General features: G+C 47.9%; 1 protein-coding gene across 1 annotated transcript in view; it reads right to left on the bottom strand.

The window, feature by feature from the left end:
• tenm1 (teneurin transmembrane protein 1) overlaps nucleotides 1-16306 on the bottom strand; it is a gene marked incomplete at both ends in the record, with an annotated part of 170038 nt that extends 153732 nt beyond the window's left edge. Inside the window, 2 exons of the mRNA XM_080007834.1 lie at nucleotides 8772-9128; nucleotides 16090-16306. Coding sequence (XP_079863960.1) covers nucleotides 8772-9128; nucleotides 16090-16306 — 574 coding nt within the window. The remainder of the gene's footprint in view (nucleotides 1-8771; nucleotides 9129-16089) is intronic.
• Nucleotides 16307-16591: the final 285 nt, after the last annotated feature.

The raw sequence follows: 16591 nt of genomic DNA, 5'->3' as shown, positions 1-16591 counted from the left end.
TTAGAAGGCTATCCATTGAGCAGCGTGATTACCCATGGAGCATTAGGGCGACTTGGTGTGTTATTAACACCCTCTCCTCTGACGCAGGATGCCAGAGGACACACTAAAAACATCACACGCACTCGGCCGTTTGATATATGTGTGACATTTCCCATGTGTACACATGGAAATTCGTGCCAGATCACAACAGCGGCGTATTAACAATTTCTTATTACAGAAGGGGAGGACGCAGTCAGTCAAATATGTCATCAAGCATACGCAAGCACACACACACACCCCCCCCCACAAACACACACACACACAGATACACATTCTATCTCATTCTGTCAGTCCCATATTCCGGGACGCCAGGATCTTGGAGGCCAAAATATAATTCTGTGTATTGTAAATATGGAGGTGATGTCATCTGTCAGTCTGTCACAGCTTATCTTAACAAATGCATCTCTTCGTGGAGAGCCACTTTAGCATTTAACGTGTACATACATCAAGTCAATGTCACTCTGCAACAGCGCCGTATTTGTATTACTGACAGCGGGGTTGGGTGCGGTGTGCATGCATGCGGGGCTGTGTGCGTGTGTGTGTTTTTAAATTCTAAATCTGTGTATGTGTCCGCTGGTGATCAAATGTACAGAGGACAGAGCCAAAACTGCAAAGTCAGAAAGAAGGAGAAAGACAAAGAGGGATGTATCATGAGAAAAAATAAAAAGGAAAGCAGAGAGAGGCCTTGAGGAGCATCCAGTTATTTACATATGCATATTCCAGTCACCCCAGATCCCTACTCTCATCAAGAGAAACCAATTAAAACTCTCTTCATTTAATGTTTACGTTAATTAACCGTAACAATTAATGGCTTCCCAAAGTCCTATTGTGGCGTTTTCAATTAAAAGCTGTCTGTGACAAAGGTTGCCATCCGGTCCTATAAATCATTCAGGCAATTCTCTGGTGAGAACAAGTCCATCCCAGGGCTCGGTAAACGAGTGAAGCAGCCTCGTGTACACACACCGCCGGTGTTTTATTTTCCAATCGTGAGCTCTGTCCCTCACGTGGACTCGAAGGTCCACACACCCTCTAGTCTGCTGGCGAGGTGGATACACAGTCAGGAGCTTGTGTGTGTGTGTGTGTGTGTGTGTGTGTGTGTGTGTGTGTGTGTGTGTGTGTGTGTGTGTGTGTGTGTGTGTGTGCGGGAGGGCATGGGTACGTGTGTGTGAGTGTTCAACCATCCAACCAGCAGCTCTCGTACTGGTCAGCAGATTGTTGGGCGAGACCCAGCGGACCATTAGCTGTCAGGAGCTGCCGAGGCTGAGAGCTGATAATGACAGGTGGTGCACACACCCCGGAGGTCTGACAGGCTTGGGGCAGCGTGCCACAAAACAACACCCTTTACAACTGGCACCAAAGCCGCCGTGGCAGCTTTTAATGCTGGCGCCCGAGCAACTTTGGGTTGTGGTATTCCATATTACTAAACGGAGAGCCGGGGGGAAAAAGGATGCCCCAGCAGCCCTTACTCACAGTGGTTAAACAGAAATGGCAGTTTCTTCTAATGGATGACACCACTACACCACGACTGCAATTGGCAGCACAAGCCCTGGCAAATGCCTTCAATCCCCCTGTGGAACCTCAGATGGCAATTCAGATTATCAGCATAATAATGGCAACCTGTGGGCTTCTCAGTCTGTCAAGCCTGCTTAGCAGCAGTTCCCCGGTGGAAGTCCATTCACTGACATACAGCACACCAGATCTATTTTCTGGCTTATTTTGTTTTTTCTATTACTGCACAAAATTATTTCAAACCGTCGGTTCACAGGAGACGCAGTCCGTCCTGTGAATATTCTGCATAGAGAGAGAGAGAGAGAGAGAGAGAGAGAGAGAGAGAGGGAGAGAGAGAGAGAGAAAAATAAATCACATTTTAATTTCCCCTTCCTCGCCCTGCTACGCATCCCCCTGTCAATCCAGCAGCGTTTCATGTAACAATGTGCACTCTCACTCTCTCTCACACACACACAAATGCCTGACAAAATAAATACCCTCTTGACCCTTCAAACGCCACACGCACACACACACACATACACAAACACACACATGTGTGTGTGCACGTGTGTGTGTGTGTGTGTGTGTGTGTGTGTGTGAGTGTACAGTATGTTTGTGTGTGAGTGTGTGTGTGTGTGTGTGTGTGTGTGGGACCACAACTGCCCATCCTCTCACACCTCGGTGTCGTCCGCCCCCACTCTCGCCCAGTGCAGAACACTCTGATTTGCAGTAATCTCTCTGTACACTCTCAGGGCTATTGTTCCTTTCTACTGTGAGCTTATTCATGTGCCACTCATCGCGCTCTCCTTCTCATTTTAATACTCCGACAGTGCCGGGAGCTAAAAACAGTTTTAAGCCCCTTCTCCTACTGTTTATTAAAAACAGCTCTCCTCCCACCTTCTCTGCTGTGTGCGTGCGTGATCGTGTAATTCTGCTGGATGTGGCTTGCCGTTTTTAAAAACCAATGTAGTGGCCGGACACTGTATATTTTTGATTACAGTTTGTTATTCAGGCCGCCGAAAAAAAACAGCTTGAGGTGGAAGGCTTCAGCCGGCGTTCCGATTGGATGGCGGTTGCCATGGCGCCGAGGTGGGATTGGTGCAAAAGGCTCGACGTTGTCAAAGTAGCACAGCAACTTACGTATAGAGGGAGGCACACAAACACACACACACACACACACACAAATCCCTTGCTATCCCACTAACCCTCATAACAGTCACAGGAGCTGGCATTTGGAAGGTACACACGTGCACGTGCAGTCGTGGAGACCAAACCGGGGCCGCCCCGGATTCACAGCAGCTCGGCAGCCTCTCCCGGATAGCTGAAGGGGCCAGTTCAATAAAAACTGTTTCCAGCTCCGCCGGACGTGTTTATAGCATTTCCTTTTGGCCAGGCGCGGTGTCCAGGTTAAGTTGATCATCTCTCACTCGGGCAAAATGGCCAGGGGAGTCTGTGTACCACTAGATCAACACTACAACTTAAAGACCCTAAACGTTACAGCTCGGATGATCGATATGGCACTGAGCAATGTTCTTTACGAGCTAATAGACAAATCCATTCCTGCAAGCCCCCTGGGCCCCAGCAGAGCGGGTGGGGAGCTGCAGCACACCGACATTTGCCTGGTGACCACTTACGCCTGCACGCATATACACAAGCACGGGAAAAAACAAGCACGCACGCACACACACACACACACACACACACATACTGTAAAACCACATACACATCTGAGGGAGGAGGTCAGGGAGCAGCGAACATCTCTATCCACACTTTTAAGAGTTTAAGTGTGCGTGTGTGTGTGTGTGTGTGTATGTATGTGTATGTGTATGTGTATGTGTATGTGTATGTGTGTGTGTGTGTGTGTGTGTGTGTGTGTGTGTGTGTGTGTGTGTGTTTGTGGATGAGAGCCTGCAAGGGTTATGTGGGGCTATTCCTCAGAGGTTATCACGGCTGTGCAACTGCCAAAAGGAGATTTGTGTCTTCTGACATCAGAAAGAAGCGCAAAACACAAGAAACCCATTTCACTCGGATTACTTGAACGTTCCCCGCTGACCCTCGTGGAGAGAAGCGCTTCCGGGCAACGATGGTAACTGCCCTACGATCTAATTAAGGGTCGGCATTGCTTAATATGTTCCGGGGTTTGCGTCACAAGGTGGGGAAACCGTGGAAGTCGGACATTTCAAATGTAAGTTTGTATAAATCTCGTCCTCAAATTTATTTGGGTTTCAATCCAAACGGCCTTTTGTTAGTTGGGAGGAATGGGCAATTAAAAGCCGGAAACCTGGGAAAATTCACCTCACCGGGAAATTCTAATGATGGCCCGTCGGTGTGCGGTTTCCACTCGCCAGTAAGTCACTCTTTCTTGTCTGTCCGTCTCAAGTCTCGTCTCCGTCTTTCTTTCTGCAGAATGCCTGCTCATTAAAGCGCAAGGTCACTCCCTCACGCCGCTCTCCCTCCCTCTCTTGCCATGCCCTTGCTAACCCTCTGGAACATTTTGTTCCTTTGAACACCGCTAGGCCAAACTACACCGCCAAACTTTTACAGATCGTTATAAAGGGAGGAGAAAAAATATATATATATGCTTTTTCTGAAACATGCCAATGGAGCCTGCATAATACATTTTTGTCCAAACAAGAATTTGCGGCATTGGCAATGTACACAGCAACAAAAGCGGTTGTCGCTTTGGTGCAAGGTTGTATTTAACATTATAAAACCTAATAGCATTTATTAAGGGCTATTAGTAGTTATCTGAGTGCAATAGGACTTCATTTAGTGTGAAAATATTCAGAAGACTTGACAGGCATAATATCTGTTATAGACTGTATTTAGGGCAGAGAACATTGTCTTCATTTTGCTTATCCCTCACTTATTGTAGAAATGGCATACAAAGAGAAATGGAAATTAATCAGGACAGTGGTTGAAAACGCCTCCAGGTCACTTTTTTTTGCCTTTAAATATTTAATTCATTATCACATTTGGAATAGACAGCCACCAAAAAAAAAAAAAAAAAAGACAGTATTGTTAAGGTGCAGAAAAGTGATTTGGAATTTCGCAACAGAAAAGATTCTAAGATCTTAGGATATAAGGACACTATCACTATCACTAGTGGTAATTCATTTGTAAATACCACTAATTCTATTTTTTTACTTGAATTGAACTTAAATCACAGATTTATCGCACGACCGAACATTAGCAATTTCATCATTTAAAAGTGTCATTTTTACGAGACAAAAAATACCCTATATATTAAATCAGACGATGCCCAAGCAGAGCCAGGAAGAGCACAACCTCAAGCCTCGCAGACAATAGCAGCGGCCGAGTCATTTATCATAAAGATAAATAAAGATTTAATGGCGCCAAAGCCAGGTTACAGCGAAGCCCCACAGTCGTCCTGAGCAGCCTCATCCTAACTAAACTGTTCTATTTTTATAGGTTGCTGTTTCATTAGGCTTGATCACTAACTTGGGCACATTTAAATGGGGGGAGGCAATTTGAAAATACATTTCCTTCGAACCATTATCGGCCGGTGCATAGGCGAAATAGAACACTTAAGCATCCATTCATTTAGGCCAGTGTGCATTCATTTCACACTGTGATAAGGCAAGGCGCGTCCTATCCGGATGAGAATAATGGATGGTGTTCAGCCAGTCACTGTGCCAGGTGCTGCTCCGGGCTGCACTTCCACTGCTTAGAGATTTGCATTTTTTAGCGCTCACATGGACCCGTTAATATGAGAAATATTTCATTCTGGTTGTCTTCGTTGGGGTACAATTACTTTGAGACAATTAAAGCAATTTTCTGAGGAGCGGTACATACATGAAGCACATTAACATAATTACAATAACAATAGAAGTGTGAAAATGTCATTGCATGCACATGAAAATGTTTTTTATTTCCTGAATATATACTGTATACTATGTGTGTGTTTTTTTATGTTTTTGAAGCAAATGTTGAATGACCCTATGTAAAAGACAATTATATTTATTTTATTTTAATTGTATTGTGTCTGACATTTTGTCGACTACGTGTTCTATGGTTATATTTATCTTCCTGTATATTTTGTGCTCCGTGCTTGCTGTTTGTATTGAAGCCATGTAATGTAAGTTAATCAAATGACAAAAGGTAGAGCTCAGGTGGTAGAGCTGGTCGTCTAGTAATCTAAAGGTTGCGGGTTCGATCCCAGGCTCCTCCTGCTAGCATGCTGTTGTGTCCTTGAGCAAGACACTTAACCCCTAATTGCTCCTGATGGCTGCGTCTGTCGGTGTTTGAATAATTGTAAGTCACTTTGGATAAAAGCCTCTGCTAAATGTAATAATACGTTTAGGTATGATTGTTCCACAGCAAGTTTAAGTATGTACAGTATATAGATATTAAATTATAAGATATACTGTTGTGTATTATATAAGACTATACCCAATCTACTGTATTTGAACAGTCAACATTTTCTCCCCCTCCCTCTCTCCCCTTATCTCATAGTGTGTTGCTCAGCTCTCCCTCACCACTGGCACTGGTCAATGGCATTGGTATTAAAGAACTTAAGCGCTGATGAACTATTTTGCCATGCTTGGCCAGCTTTGTGTTTTGAGTCTGTGTGTGTGCATGTGTGTGTGTTTGTGTGTGTGTGTGTGTGTGTGTGCGTGCGTGCCTGCGTGCGTGCGTGTGTGATTGTGTGTATGTGAGGCAGAGCGAGAGAGAGAGAGCGAGAGAGGGAGAAAGGGAGAGAGAAACAGAGAAAGTGAGAGAAAGAGTGAGAGAGCGAGTGAGCGAGAGAGAGAGAGAGAGAGAGAGAGAGAGAGAGTCGTAAACTCCGGCTGAACTGCATTTTGTCTTCCTACTGCCAATCTCCTCTGTTTTAGTGTTATAGTGTCGTCAATGCCGGGTGTTGATGTTTGCCGGAGTTAGCAGGTCTGACTGGTGCTCCATAATGTCTATCGTCTTCCTCGGGGGAGTACAACACACACACACACACACACACACACACACACACGCGTGCGCGCACGCACACGCACACACACACAAAGTGAAAATTTTATTTTCCTGTCTATTCATTTCGTTTCCTTGTCTCAGACTTTCACTTTCACTTTCACAAACGCACACACACACACACACACACACACACCCCGTACACACGGGGACTAAATTGACTTGTCGGCTTGAATCAGACTACGAACAAAAGGATTCCTGCCAGTTTGAAGCTGACATCATTAATGGGTTTGGGAGGGCAAGAGGAAGACAAAACGACTGCAAGGTCGCCGGGACTTAAAACACACTCTCATTTTGGCAGGGACATTAGCCGTTTGATTTCAGCCCCCTTACTGCCGAAATGGATCAAACTTTTATGATTGGTGGAGAAGGCATGTGAGACCTTAGCAGCGCTGATGGAGAGAATTGTGACATCCATAATGCATTTCCTATTAGAGGATGCCATGCATGGACACACCTGGCCACGTGTCAGAGATAGATGGACAAGCGGGGTATGAGAATAAATGGGGAGGGAGGGGCGCGGAGTAACGAATACCGGCACAAGAGAGAAAGGGACGGGGAGGAGCATGTGGGGGAAAAAAAAAAAAAAAAAAAAAAAAAAACAGCAAACGGCGGAGGAGGGCGAGGGACGCGGGATGGTTTCAAGGATGGCAGAGCAACAGGACGAGCGTCTCCCCATGTGACTCGGTGTAATCCGGGGAGGGAGAGGCGGTGCGGCGATGAGGAATCTCTCCCTGTGCACTGTAGCAGCAAAGCCGAATGCTTTTACCATTCCACTCCTCTGCCCGCTCCTTCATCTGTGCCGATTCACTCGTATTTTTCCCCCTGCTCCCGTCCCGCTCCCGTCCGTCCCCCCTTTTTCCTACCTCAATTCTGACCCTGGCTAAAGGAAGCATTCCCCCCATTTCAGATGGTAATAACTTTTATACACACCAAGCCAATACCAATCGATTAGTGTTTAATGCCGAGACCACTGGAGCTCTCTCTCTCTCTCTCTCTCTCTCTCTCTCTCTCTCTCTCTCTCTCTCGCTCTCTGTCCTTCCGCACCCCCACCTTCCTCTGGTTTTCCCCTGTAATTGCAATCTTCCTACTTGGGTTCATCTCCTTTTGCTTTTTCTCTGTCCCCCCGTCTGTCTTGTATTTCTCTTTTCCTATCTCTACGTCTGTCTCTGTCATGCCCTCTCTCTCTCTCTCTCTCTCTCTCTCTCTCTCTCTCTCTCTCTCTCTCTCTCTCTCTCTCTCTCTCTCTCGGTCGGTTTCGCATTGGGGCAGACATGCGGAGCATTAAAAAAAGGCGTATCCAATCCCAGCTCTCATTAAAACACCACCCTGGGTGCCTCCCAACATAAACAAGCCCGTCCCAAGCAGCCTCTCCAGCGTTATCGTCCTCCTCCTCGCTCTGCCTCCGTCTTTGTATCCGCTCCCTGCTTCTCCTTCACCTGTTTTAACCTAGAACCACTCTTTCTTTTATTCTCATTCTAATTATACCATTACATTACCATTTCTATTCTCTCATTACCATTTTTGAGCTCTCCCCTGTCTCTCAAATTACCCCTCGCCGCCCCCCTCCCTCTCCCTCCCCTCTCTTCTACCAGGGAGCATGTTCCACCTTTTTGAGGCACATAAACAGACAGTGCCCTTGGGTGTGGGTTCGAGAGCTCAGTCTTTGTTTGTGTGCGCCTCTAACTAACTCTCCATCTGCAGGGAGCCAAGCCAAGCTCAGCCGTGCAAGACAGATAGCTGGCATGCTCCCAGACTTCCCCAGCCTCTCTCCTCCAGTCACCCCCACCATACCATCCCAGCAATGTTCCCCTGCTCCCTCCATCCAGGCTACAGTCTCCCTGCAGCAGCTGTTGCCATCCGCCCTCGGGCTCGCGGAAGCATGTCAGGTAGGCTTTCCGCACTCATAATTCCTGGTCTTCCGGCCTTGAACCAAAATCTTATCTTCCGACTCAGATGCCTTCAATTCCTTTCCGAGCAACGGCTGCTCAACATGCGTGAGCCAAAGGCAGTTCCAGATGCAGATTAACTGAAGATCTCCTTCGCGGAGGGGTAAACCATTAGCATTACCTGAAAATGCTTAAAAGTTCCAACTGGGCAGGTACCCAAGGCAATCAATTAGGCCCAGAGAATGTGTTGTATTTCTTGAACAGACGAAAAAATGAATGGGCAGTAGCATCCTGAATTGTGCCCTAAGGATAGCCCACCCCAGCATCTTGAATACTTTTCACGGTGCAAACTTTGAACGCAGAAACACTCACCGTTGTCAGGCTCGGACCTCCTGTCGTGCTCCGTGTCCGTGAGCGAGAGGGCAGAGTTGGCTCGGCTCGACAGGCAGGAGCTCTGCTCGGACTTGAGGCCGCGCATCCACATGTGCTGCAGGCCATGGGCAGGGGAGGGGTCGACCTCGGGCTCCGTGTCCACGTCAGAGCCCACTCCCAGGGAATAGCCGCGGCCCGCGTCCACGGCGGCGGGGCCGGAGCACAGACCCTCCTCCTCTTCCTCCTGGCAATGCTGCTGCTGCTGCTGTTGATGCTGCTGCTGATGATGCTGCTGCTGCTGCTGCTGCTGGTGGAGGTGGTAGTCTGGGCTCCTCATCTGCGCTGGTTTACAGAAGTCTACATTCGTAAGGGCAGAGGGAGACGTTTCAAATCAGGAAAAGCACAAAAAATCATAAAAGAACGCGAACGCACAACGTCCACGGTGTTGTGGTGCAAAACTTCTCAATGCGAGAAGGCATTTGCTTTCTTCAGCAGGGACGATGTCCTGGCGGAGACGGTTTTTAGACGTTCATCAGCCAACAATCAAATATCCTCCTAAACTACTGTAAGAGGCAGGCCTTGCTTTGACAACATGTATTTCTACAGTCCAAAGTCACAATTGAAATGCAGGCCTGAATTCTTAGCTTGGTTATTATGCTTTGCAACGAAGGCTCATTCTGTCCGGACTGCATCATGTGTGTTATTGAGCTGGAGACATATTGAACCGCTGCTCAAACAGAGCGCTGATCTCATCTATATTCTCTTTGGTGTGGCGAAGAGATCAGATAAAGATCAAACCTTATTAATATTGACTCAGACTGGGGGAATAATTGAGCCTTATATGCTTTCAGCTATTCGAATACCCTCCAATGCCAAGCACCAACCCGTTATCTGAGAACATCAGATATACTACGCAGGTCTCTTAATTCAATTTGATCGAATAAAGCGGCTCTTTTTTTTGGTGGGAAATGGAGTTGATTTTTTTCTTTCTTTTTAGTCTAGCCACCTATGCTCGCTGTTTGGAATGTTTTTTGATGAATGGAAATTATGGAAGTGATCTGATAAAAAATAGAAATGTGCTCTGTATATTGTAAGCCATACAAAATAAGCCTGTAGATAAAAGCATGGATGGGTACTGTACAGTACAATTCAGTACAGGGTGCAGTGAAAAAAATGTGCATTGAGGGGAGAAAGAGTGGCCTGCTCACCTGCTCACTTAGTATGGTTAATATGTGTGTTAGGTTGGTCCTTTGAACAGGAACCAGAGTGTTTCAAGCACAGCCACAGTCCTGTTGACCACTCCATTGACCAGCGGTGTATCCTGCCGGGCCAGGCTGATGGGGTCAGGACCCCACCTGGCTCTAACACCGTTCCGCTGGAATTACACCAGCACCGGATTGGTCACGACTATCCGCCACTGTTTAGACAAAATTGTCTGCGAAAGGGCATTTAAAGAGCGGAGGGGTTTCCTGCAAGTAGGAGAGTTCTGTGAGACACGCGCACGAGAATGTCATTGAAGTTAATAGTAATTCAATTACTTGCGGCAAAGGTTTTTTGAAAAATGTATCGGAACAAAAAATACTTCACAGTTGGTCATCAAATTGATTTCACACTTTGATAACACTTTTTTCCAATCTTTGTCAATGATAGTGGCGATAGTGGCGATGGTGGCGCCGCCCCTAGCGGTCGCCTGCGCCGGCGCTCCGGTTACTTTTTCACTTTTTAGTATTTTTTTTTCCTTTTTTTATCATAATGTACGCCAAAAAAACATCAACAGTTACCTCATACGACCGCGATGCACTCATGGATATAAAAATTTCCCTAAACGAACAACTTTGGGACTTTTTATCCGTGGGAGCAGAGTGGCCGGCGGAAATCCTACGCGGGAACACGCTCAACAACAACAACAACAACAACAAAAATGGAGCCGCTGTTCCACGAGCGGGCCCACGGAGGAAGCACCGAGGTAAACGAGGCGGCATTCGGGTCAGAATGAGGACGCAACCTTACCGTCCACCTCTGCCAAGCATCCTTCTTGCTAACGTCCAGTCCCTGGAGAACAAGACACGAGGAACTGTTGCGTCCTCTGTCCTCTGTCATACGTCCAGCCGAGGCCTTCTCCGTGTTCCGCGGCCACAGAACGGGAGAGTCGGGGAAATCTAAAGGTGGAGGCGTCTGCCGCATGGTAAACAACCGCTGGTGTAAAGCCAACAACACCAAATTCCTCTCCCACTCCTGCTCGCCGAACCTGGAACAGCTGACCATCCTATGCCACCCATTTTATCTCCCGTGGGAATTTAGCACGGTCATCATCACAGCCGTTTATATCCCACCGCAAGCGGACACCGACGCAGCTCTGCCGGTCCTGTACGATGTGTTGTGCGGATTTCAGAACAGACATCCCGACGCGGCTGTGGTGGTGACTTGGGGACTTTAACAGGGCCAACCTTAAAAAAGTTCTGCCTAATTTCCACCAACACATCACGTGTGCCACCAGGGGAGATAGAACTCTGGACCATTGCTACACACCTTACAAGAACGGATACAAGACCGTGTCGCTCCCTGCTTTCGGGAAATCAGATCACGCCACGATCTCGCTGGTTCCTGTTTACAGGCCTCTGATCGCGCGGGATCTGGTGATGACGAGGGAAGCGAAGCGATGGACGGACCAATCGGAGGCTGCGCTTCAGGACGCTCTGACTGACGTAGACTGGGACATGTTCCAATCAAGTTCAAGTGACGTCAGCGAGTTTACGGAGGTTGTAGTAAGTTTTGTGACTACTCAGCGGATGATATCGTTCCCACGGTGACAGTTCGGATATTCCCAAACCAGAAACCGTGGGTTGATAAATCCATCCGCTGCGCTCTGAATGCTCGCACGGCCGCTTACAACGACGGTCTTGTATCTGGTAATATGGACAATTACAAAGCGGGGTCATACAATCTGCAGAGGGCGGTGAGGGACGCCAAACAGACGTACAGGGAGACCGTGGAGCTACAGATGGAGCGGGGGGACACCAGACGCTTGTGGCAGCGGCTGCGGACTATTACGAATTACAAGAGCAGCTCCCCCCCAGCCACGAGTGGGGACGCCTCCCTAGCCAACCAACTGAACTCCTTTTATGCACAGTTTGAGTCTGGCAGCAACACCGCTAGCTCGCCGGCTAATTGGAGTTACACCGCTGGGGATGAGCGCTCACTCTCAGTGTCCGTGCACGAGGTCAGGAGGGCTTTGATGCGGGTGAACATCAAGAAAGCTGCGGGCCCAGATGGCACATCTGGGCGAGTACTGAAGACCTGTGCTAACCAGCTAGCTCCGGTGTTCACTACAATATTCAACATCTCCCTGGCTGAATCAGTGGTCCCGTCCTGCTTGAAGAGGTCCACCGTCGTTCCTGTCCCGAAGATCGCCTCTCCTGCCTGCCTGAATGACTACCGTCTGATGGCCCTCACCTCGGTGGTCATGAAGTGTTTCGAGAGGCTGATTAAGGATTACATCTGCGCCTCCCTCCCCCGCACCTTGGACCCGTTGCAGTTCGCGTACCGGCAAAACAGATCCACTGATGACGCGGTCTCCTAGGTACTACACACCACGCTCACGCATCTGGATGGCCAGAAGGGGGCCTATGTGAGAATGCTGTTCATCGATTATAGTTCAGCTTTCAACACCATAGTCCCCACCAGACTGGCTGTCAAGCTGAATGCTCCGCTGTGCGCCTGGATCCTGGACTTCCTCACAGCCCGCCCCCAGGTGGTCAGGGTGGGGAAGTAAGCTGTCAAGCTCCCTCACCCTGAATACAGGATCCCCCCAGGGCTGCGTCCTCAGCCCCCTACTGTACTCCCTGTACACAGATGACTGTGTGGCCAGGTCCAGCTCCAACACCATCATCAAGTTTGCTGACGACACCGTGGTCGTGGGCCTGATCACCGACTGCGATGAGAAGGCCTACCGCGAGGAGGTGGCTGACCTGTCACTCTGGTGCCAGGACAACAGCCTCCACCTGAACGTCAGCAAAACTAAGGAGCTGATTGTGGACTTTAGGCGAGGATCACAATCGAGGACGCACGCGCCCTTGTTGATTAATGGGACTTCTGTCGACAGGGTGAGCAGCTTCAGATATCTGGGAGTCCACATCACAGAGGACTTAACATGGACTGTACACACAGACACTCTGGTGAGAAAGGCGAGGCAGCGTCTTTACCACCTCAGGCAGCTGAGGAAATTCCGGGTCTCGGCGAGGATCCTAAAGTCCTTCTACTCTGGAGCAGTGGAGAGCATCCTGACAGGTTTGGGAGCTGTACTGCTCAGGACAGGCGGGCCCTGCAGAGGGTGGTGCGTTCAGCTGAACGTACCACTGGAACTACCCCCCCCCCCCTTGCAGGAGTTATACACCAGGAGGTGTAGTAGCAGAGCCCGCAGGATCATGAAGGATCCTCATCACCCCAACAACGGACTGTTCCAGCTGCTGCGGTCAGGCAAGCGCCTCCGCAGTCACACAGCGAGATCAGAGAGACAGGAGTTTTTTCCCGCAAGCCATAAGGACTGTCAATGCTGACCTCACCAGGGGTCCTAACTGAGCCATGCACTAGGCTCCACTACCTACTGTACTATATGTAGCATACTGTACCGCATACTGTGTCACTGTTCAGGGTGGTTCGTGATGCCGTATTGCTGCACCTTACTGTTGTATACTGTGCTGTATTATCCCAAACACTACCTCACTTTATTCACATTCACATGCCACTTTAATTCACATGCCACTTTAATGCACATATCTGTATATACATAAGCATATTCCCTCTATCTATTCCATTTTATTTCATTTTATTTTTATTGTATTTTATTTTATTCTATATTTATTTTTATTCTATTCTATAAGTATTCAACTTACTGTATTACGTTTAGGGTGTCAGTCGGTCTTTTAGAAAGAAATTTTTTTTATTGTGTGTTATCACCGGGTGCGTTGCATTACATTTCACTGCATATATGTATGAAAGTATGTATAAGTATGTGACAAATAAAAATCTTGAATTTTGAATCTTGATTCTTGATAATATTTTCTTAATTCCATCCTGCTGTGCGTTGAAATACTCCTCATGGTGAGTTGAATTAACTATAATAAAGGCTGTGCATATCCTGGTGCGTTTCGATCATATTCTTTGATCTCAATAAATAAAAAAATTATACTGCATAAGATTAAATAAAATGAAGTGAAATAAAAAATCCCACCAACTGTATTTGTTTTCTTGTTTTTGCCCTCGTTGAGGTGACCACTGGAAAAACAAAAAACAAATCCATGATGCCGATTCATTATACATTTTTTTATGTTTTTGACAAATGTTGACAAAGCAATGAACGCTAATCTTTTTCATCCTTCTCCTGACATCTTCAACAATACGCAACGTAATGAACGGCGTGTTTGAAGTAACTCTCTGGCAATGCTGACACGAACATCAAAAACAGGGAGGAGGAGGATGGGGTTTGGAAGGAAAAAGGCAACAAGAGAACGACGGTAACTTTATTGAGTGATGCTCGGAAAAACTATCGCATTAGGGAAGACGAAGGCAGAAAAGGGCACGAGGACGGAAGGAGATGATTTGTTTTAAGGAAAATATTTTTTTTTAAATATGAGGAGGGGCGGGTATTATATGAGGAGGGAACGGGCTGATCCTTGTTGGGAGCCGCGTAATCCATTAAAAAAAGTCACTGGAGGCTATGTCCCCCCTTAACAGTTGGTTACTTAGCTGGGGTGTACTATATATAGCTCTGTGGCCCAAAGATGAACAGATGTGCTTCAGAGAACAGGCTGCCATTGACATTTCAAAGGCTGCTTTGGGGGGGCTTTTGCACCTTACCATATGACACCAATGACAAGCGACGCTATTTGTTATGGAAAACAAAACAAGGACTGAGTAACCGTGGAAAAAAAAGATGTGCACTTTTTGACATCGCAATGTACCGAAAAACATGGAGGCAACCTGATGATAACTAATGACCGCCGATTGTTTGCCTTTTTGCGGGCAAAAGAAAAAAAAAAAAAAAGTCTTAGACTACGGCGCCGTGGCATTCTGAGCAGTCAAATTCCCCGGGGCTGATTTCACCGCAAGCAGGCGGCTTGTCGGGTGTCGTAACTGTTATGAATGTCTAATGGCGCTTGTTAGCCTGGTGGGCAGGTCGTGTTGAGAAGCTGGAAGTTGGAGTTCGGGAACAGCGGAGAAAAAAGAGAGAGGGGGAGAGAGTGAGGCTATTGATCACGATGCACCTTGCACACCAACGTGCTCCTGATGAGGTGCAGCTTCTCTCTTAACACCACACATGACCTGCATAAAGGCCATCCATCACAACATGCAGTGGCCCATTTCTCCTCCCGTCACTGGTAGGGAAGACTCTGTGTGTGTGGGCGTGAGTGTGTGTGGGGGTGCGTGTGCGTGTGTGTGCGTGTGGCACGTGTGTGTGTGTGTGTGTGTGTGTGTGTGTGTGTGTGTGTGTGTGTGTGTGTGTGTGTGTGTGTGCGTGTGTGGATGCGCGTGTGTGTGGGTGTGTGTGTGTGTGTGTGTGCAAATGTCTTTGTCCACGCGTGTGTGTGTGTGTGTGTGTGTGTGTGTGTGTGTGTGTGTGTGTGTGTGTGTGTGTGTATGTGCATGTGTGGGTGTGCGTGTGTGTGGATGTGTGTGTCTGTGTGTGTGTGTGTGTGTGTGTGTGCACATTGTCTGTGTCCACTCGCTTGTGTGTGTGTGTGTTTGTGTGTGTGTGTGTGTGTGTGTATGTGTGTGTGTGTGTGTGTGTGTGTGTGTGTGTCCGCGGGTGCGTGTGTGTGTGTGTGTGTGTGCGTGCGTGCATGTGTTTGTCTAAGGATGTCTGTGTGTGTGCCATGTCTCTATATCTGTCTGTGCACATAATGGAAGGTTGTGTTCCACCCCAGGTGAGGCCAGAGAGGTTTGGGGTTGACCTAGTTTAGCTGTGGGAGAGAAATATCACCTCCATAGAGGAGAGGTAATTGGCTGCCTCCGACTGTCCTTCTGCTTCATTGTAGACTGTAATAGGTAATTCACATAGGCCCTTTTAGAGGTGCGCCTCTGTGGGCATGAATGTGTGTGCGTGTGTGTCTGTGTGTGTGCACTGTGAGTCCGCGTGTGTGTGTGTGTGTGAGGCTATATCAATCATCTGTGTGAGATTTCCGTGTGTATGTTAACTGCATTACTTCAATGCTTTCCATGTGCACGTGTATAAAAAAGTACATGTGTTCACAAGAGCCTGGCGGTACATTCTCTGCGCATGGCCGTGTAGGCACGAGGTACGGAGCCGCACTGTACCTACCTGACTGGGGCTGACTGTAGTTACTCTGCCTGTCTCGGTGGGAGCCGAGCGTGAGGCGCAGCTCGTGGGTGTAGTCGGGCAGGGTTTCGCGGGAGGTGTAGGAGCGCTGGTGGGCACGGCCGTCCTCGCTCTCGTCGGACGAGCTGGTGTAGGACATCTCCATCTCATGGCGCCCCTTGGATAACGGCTGGTAGGGCTTGTTGTCCATCTCCTCCATGGCTTCGCTGGCTCGACTTAGTCACTCAGCACCGCCACAGCATACTGCACAGCAGAGTCTGGAGTGACGGAGGGACGCGGGAGAGGACAGCAGGAGGAAAGAAACGGGGTGAAAGAGATTACAGGAAAAGTAGTTTGAGTGCTCTGTTATTGACCACCCCGGAAACATTTTGCAACCCCTGCTCGTTCCAATTACATGGCACATTTATAAACACTGGTTGGTTTCTTTCATATTTCACAGCAAAGGTTAGGTTGAAATCAATACACTCAAAAGGGGACCGCCATG

Source organism: Zeus faber, assembly GCF_960531495.2.
Source record: "Zeus faber genome assembly, chromosome: 10".
NCBI lineage: Eukaryota > Metazoa > Chordata > Actinopteri > Zeiformes > Zeidae > Zeus > Zeus faber.
This window is presented reverse-complemented; position numbering and strand designations above follow the sequence as displayed.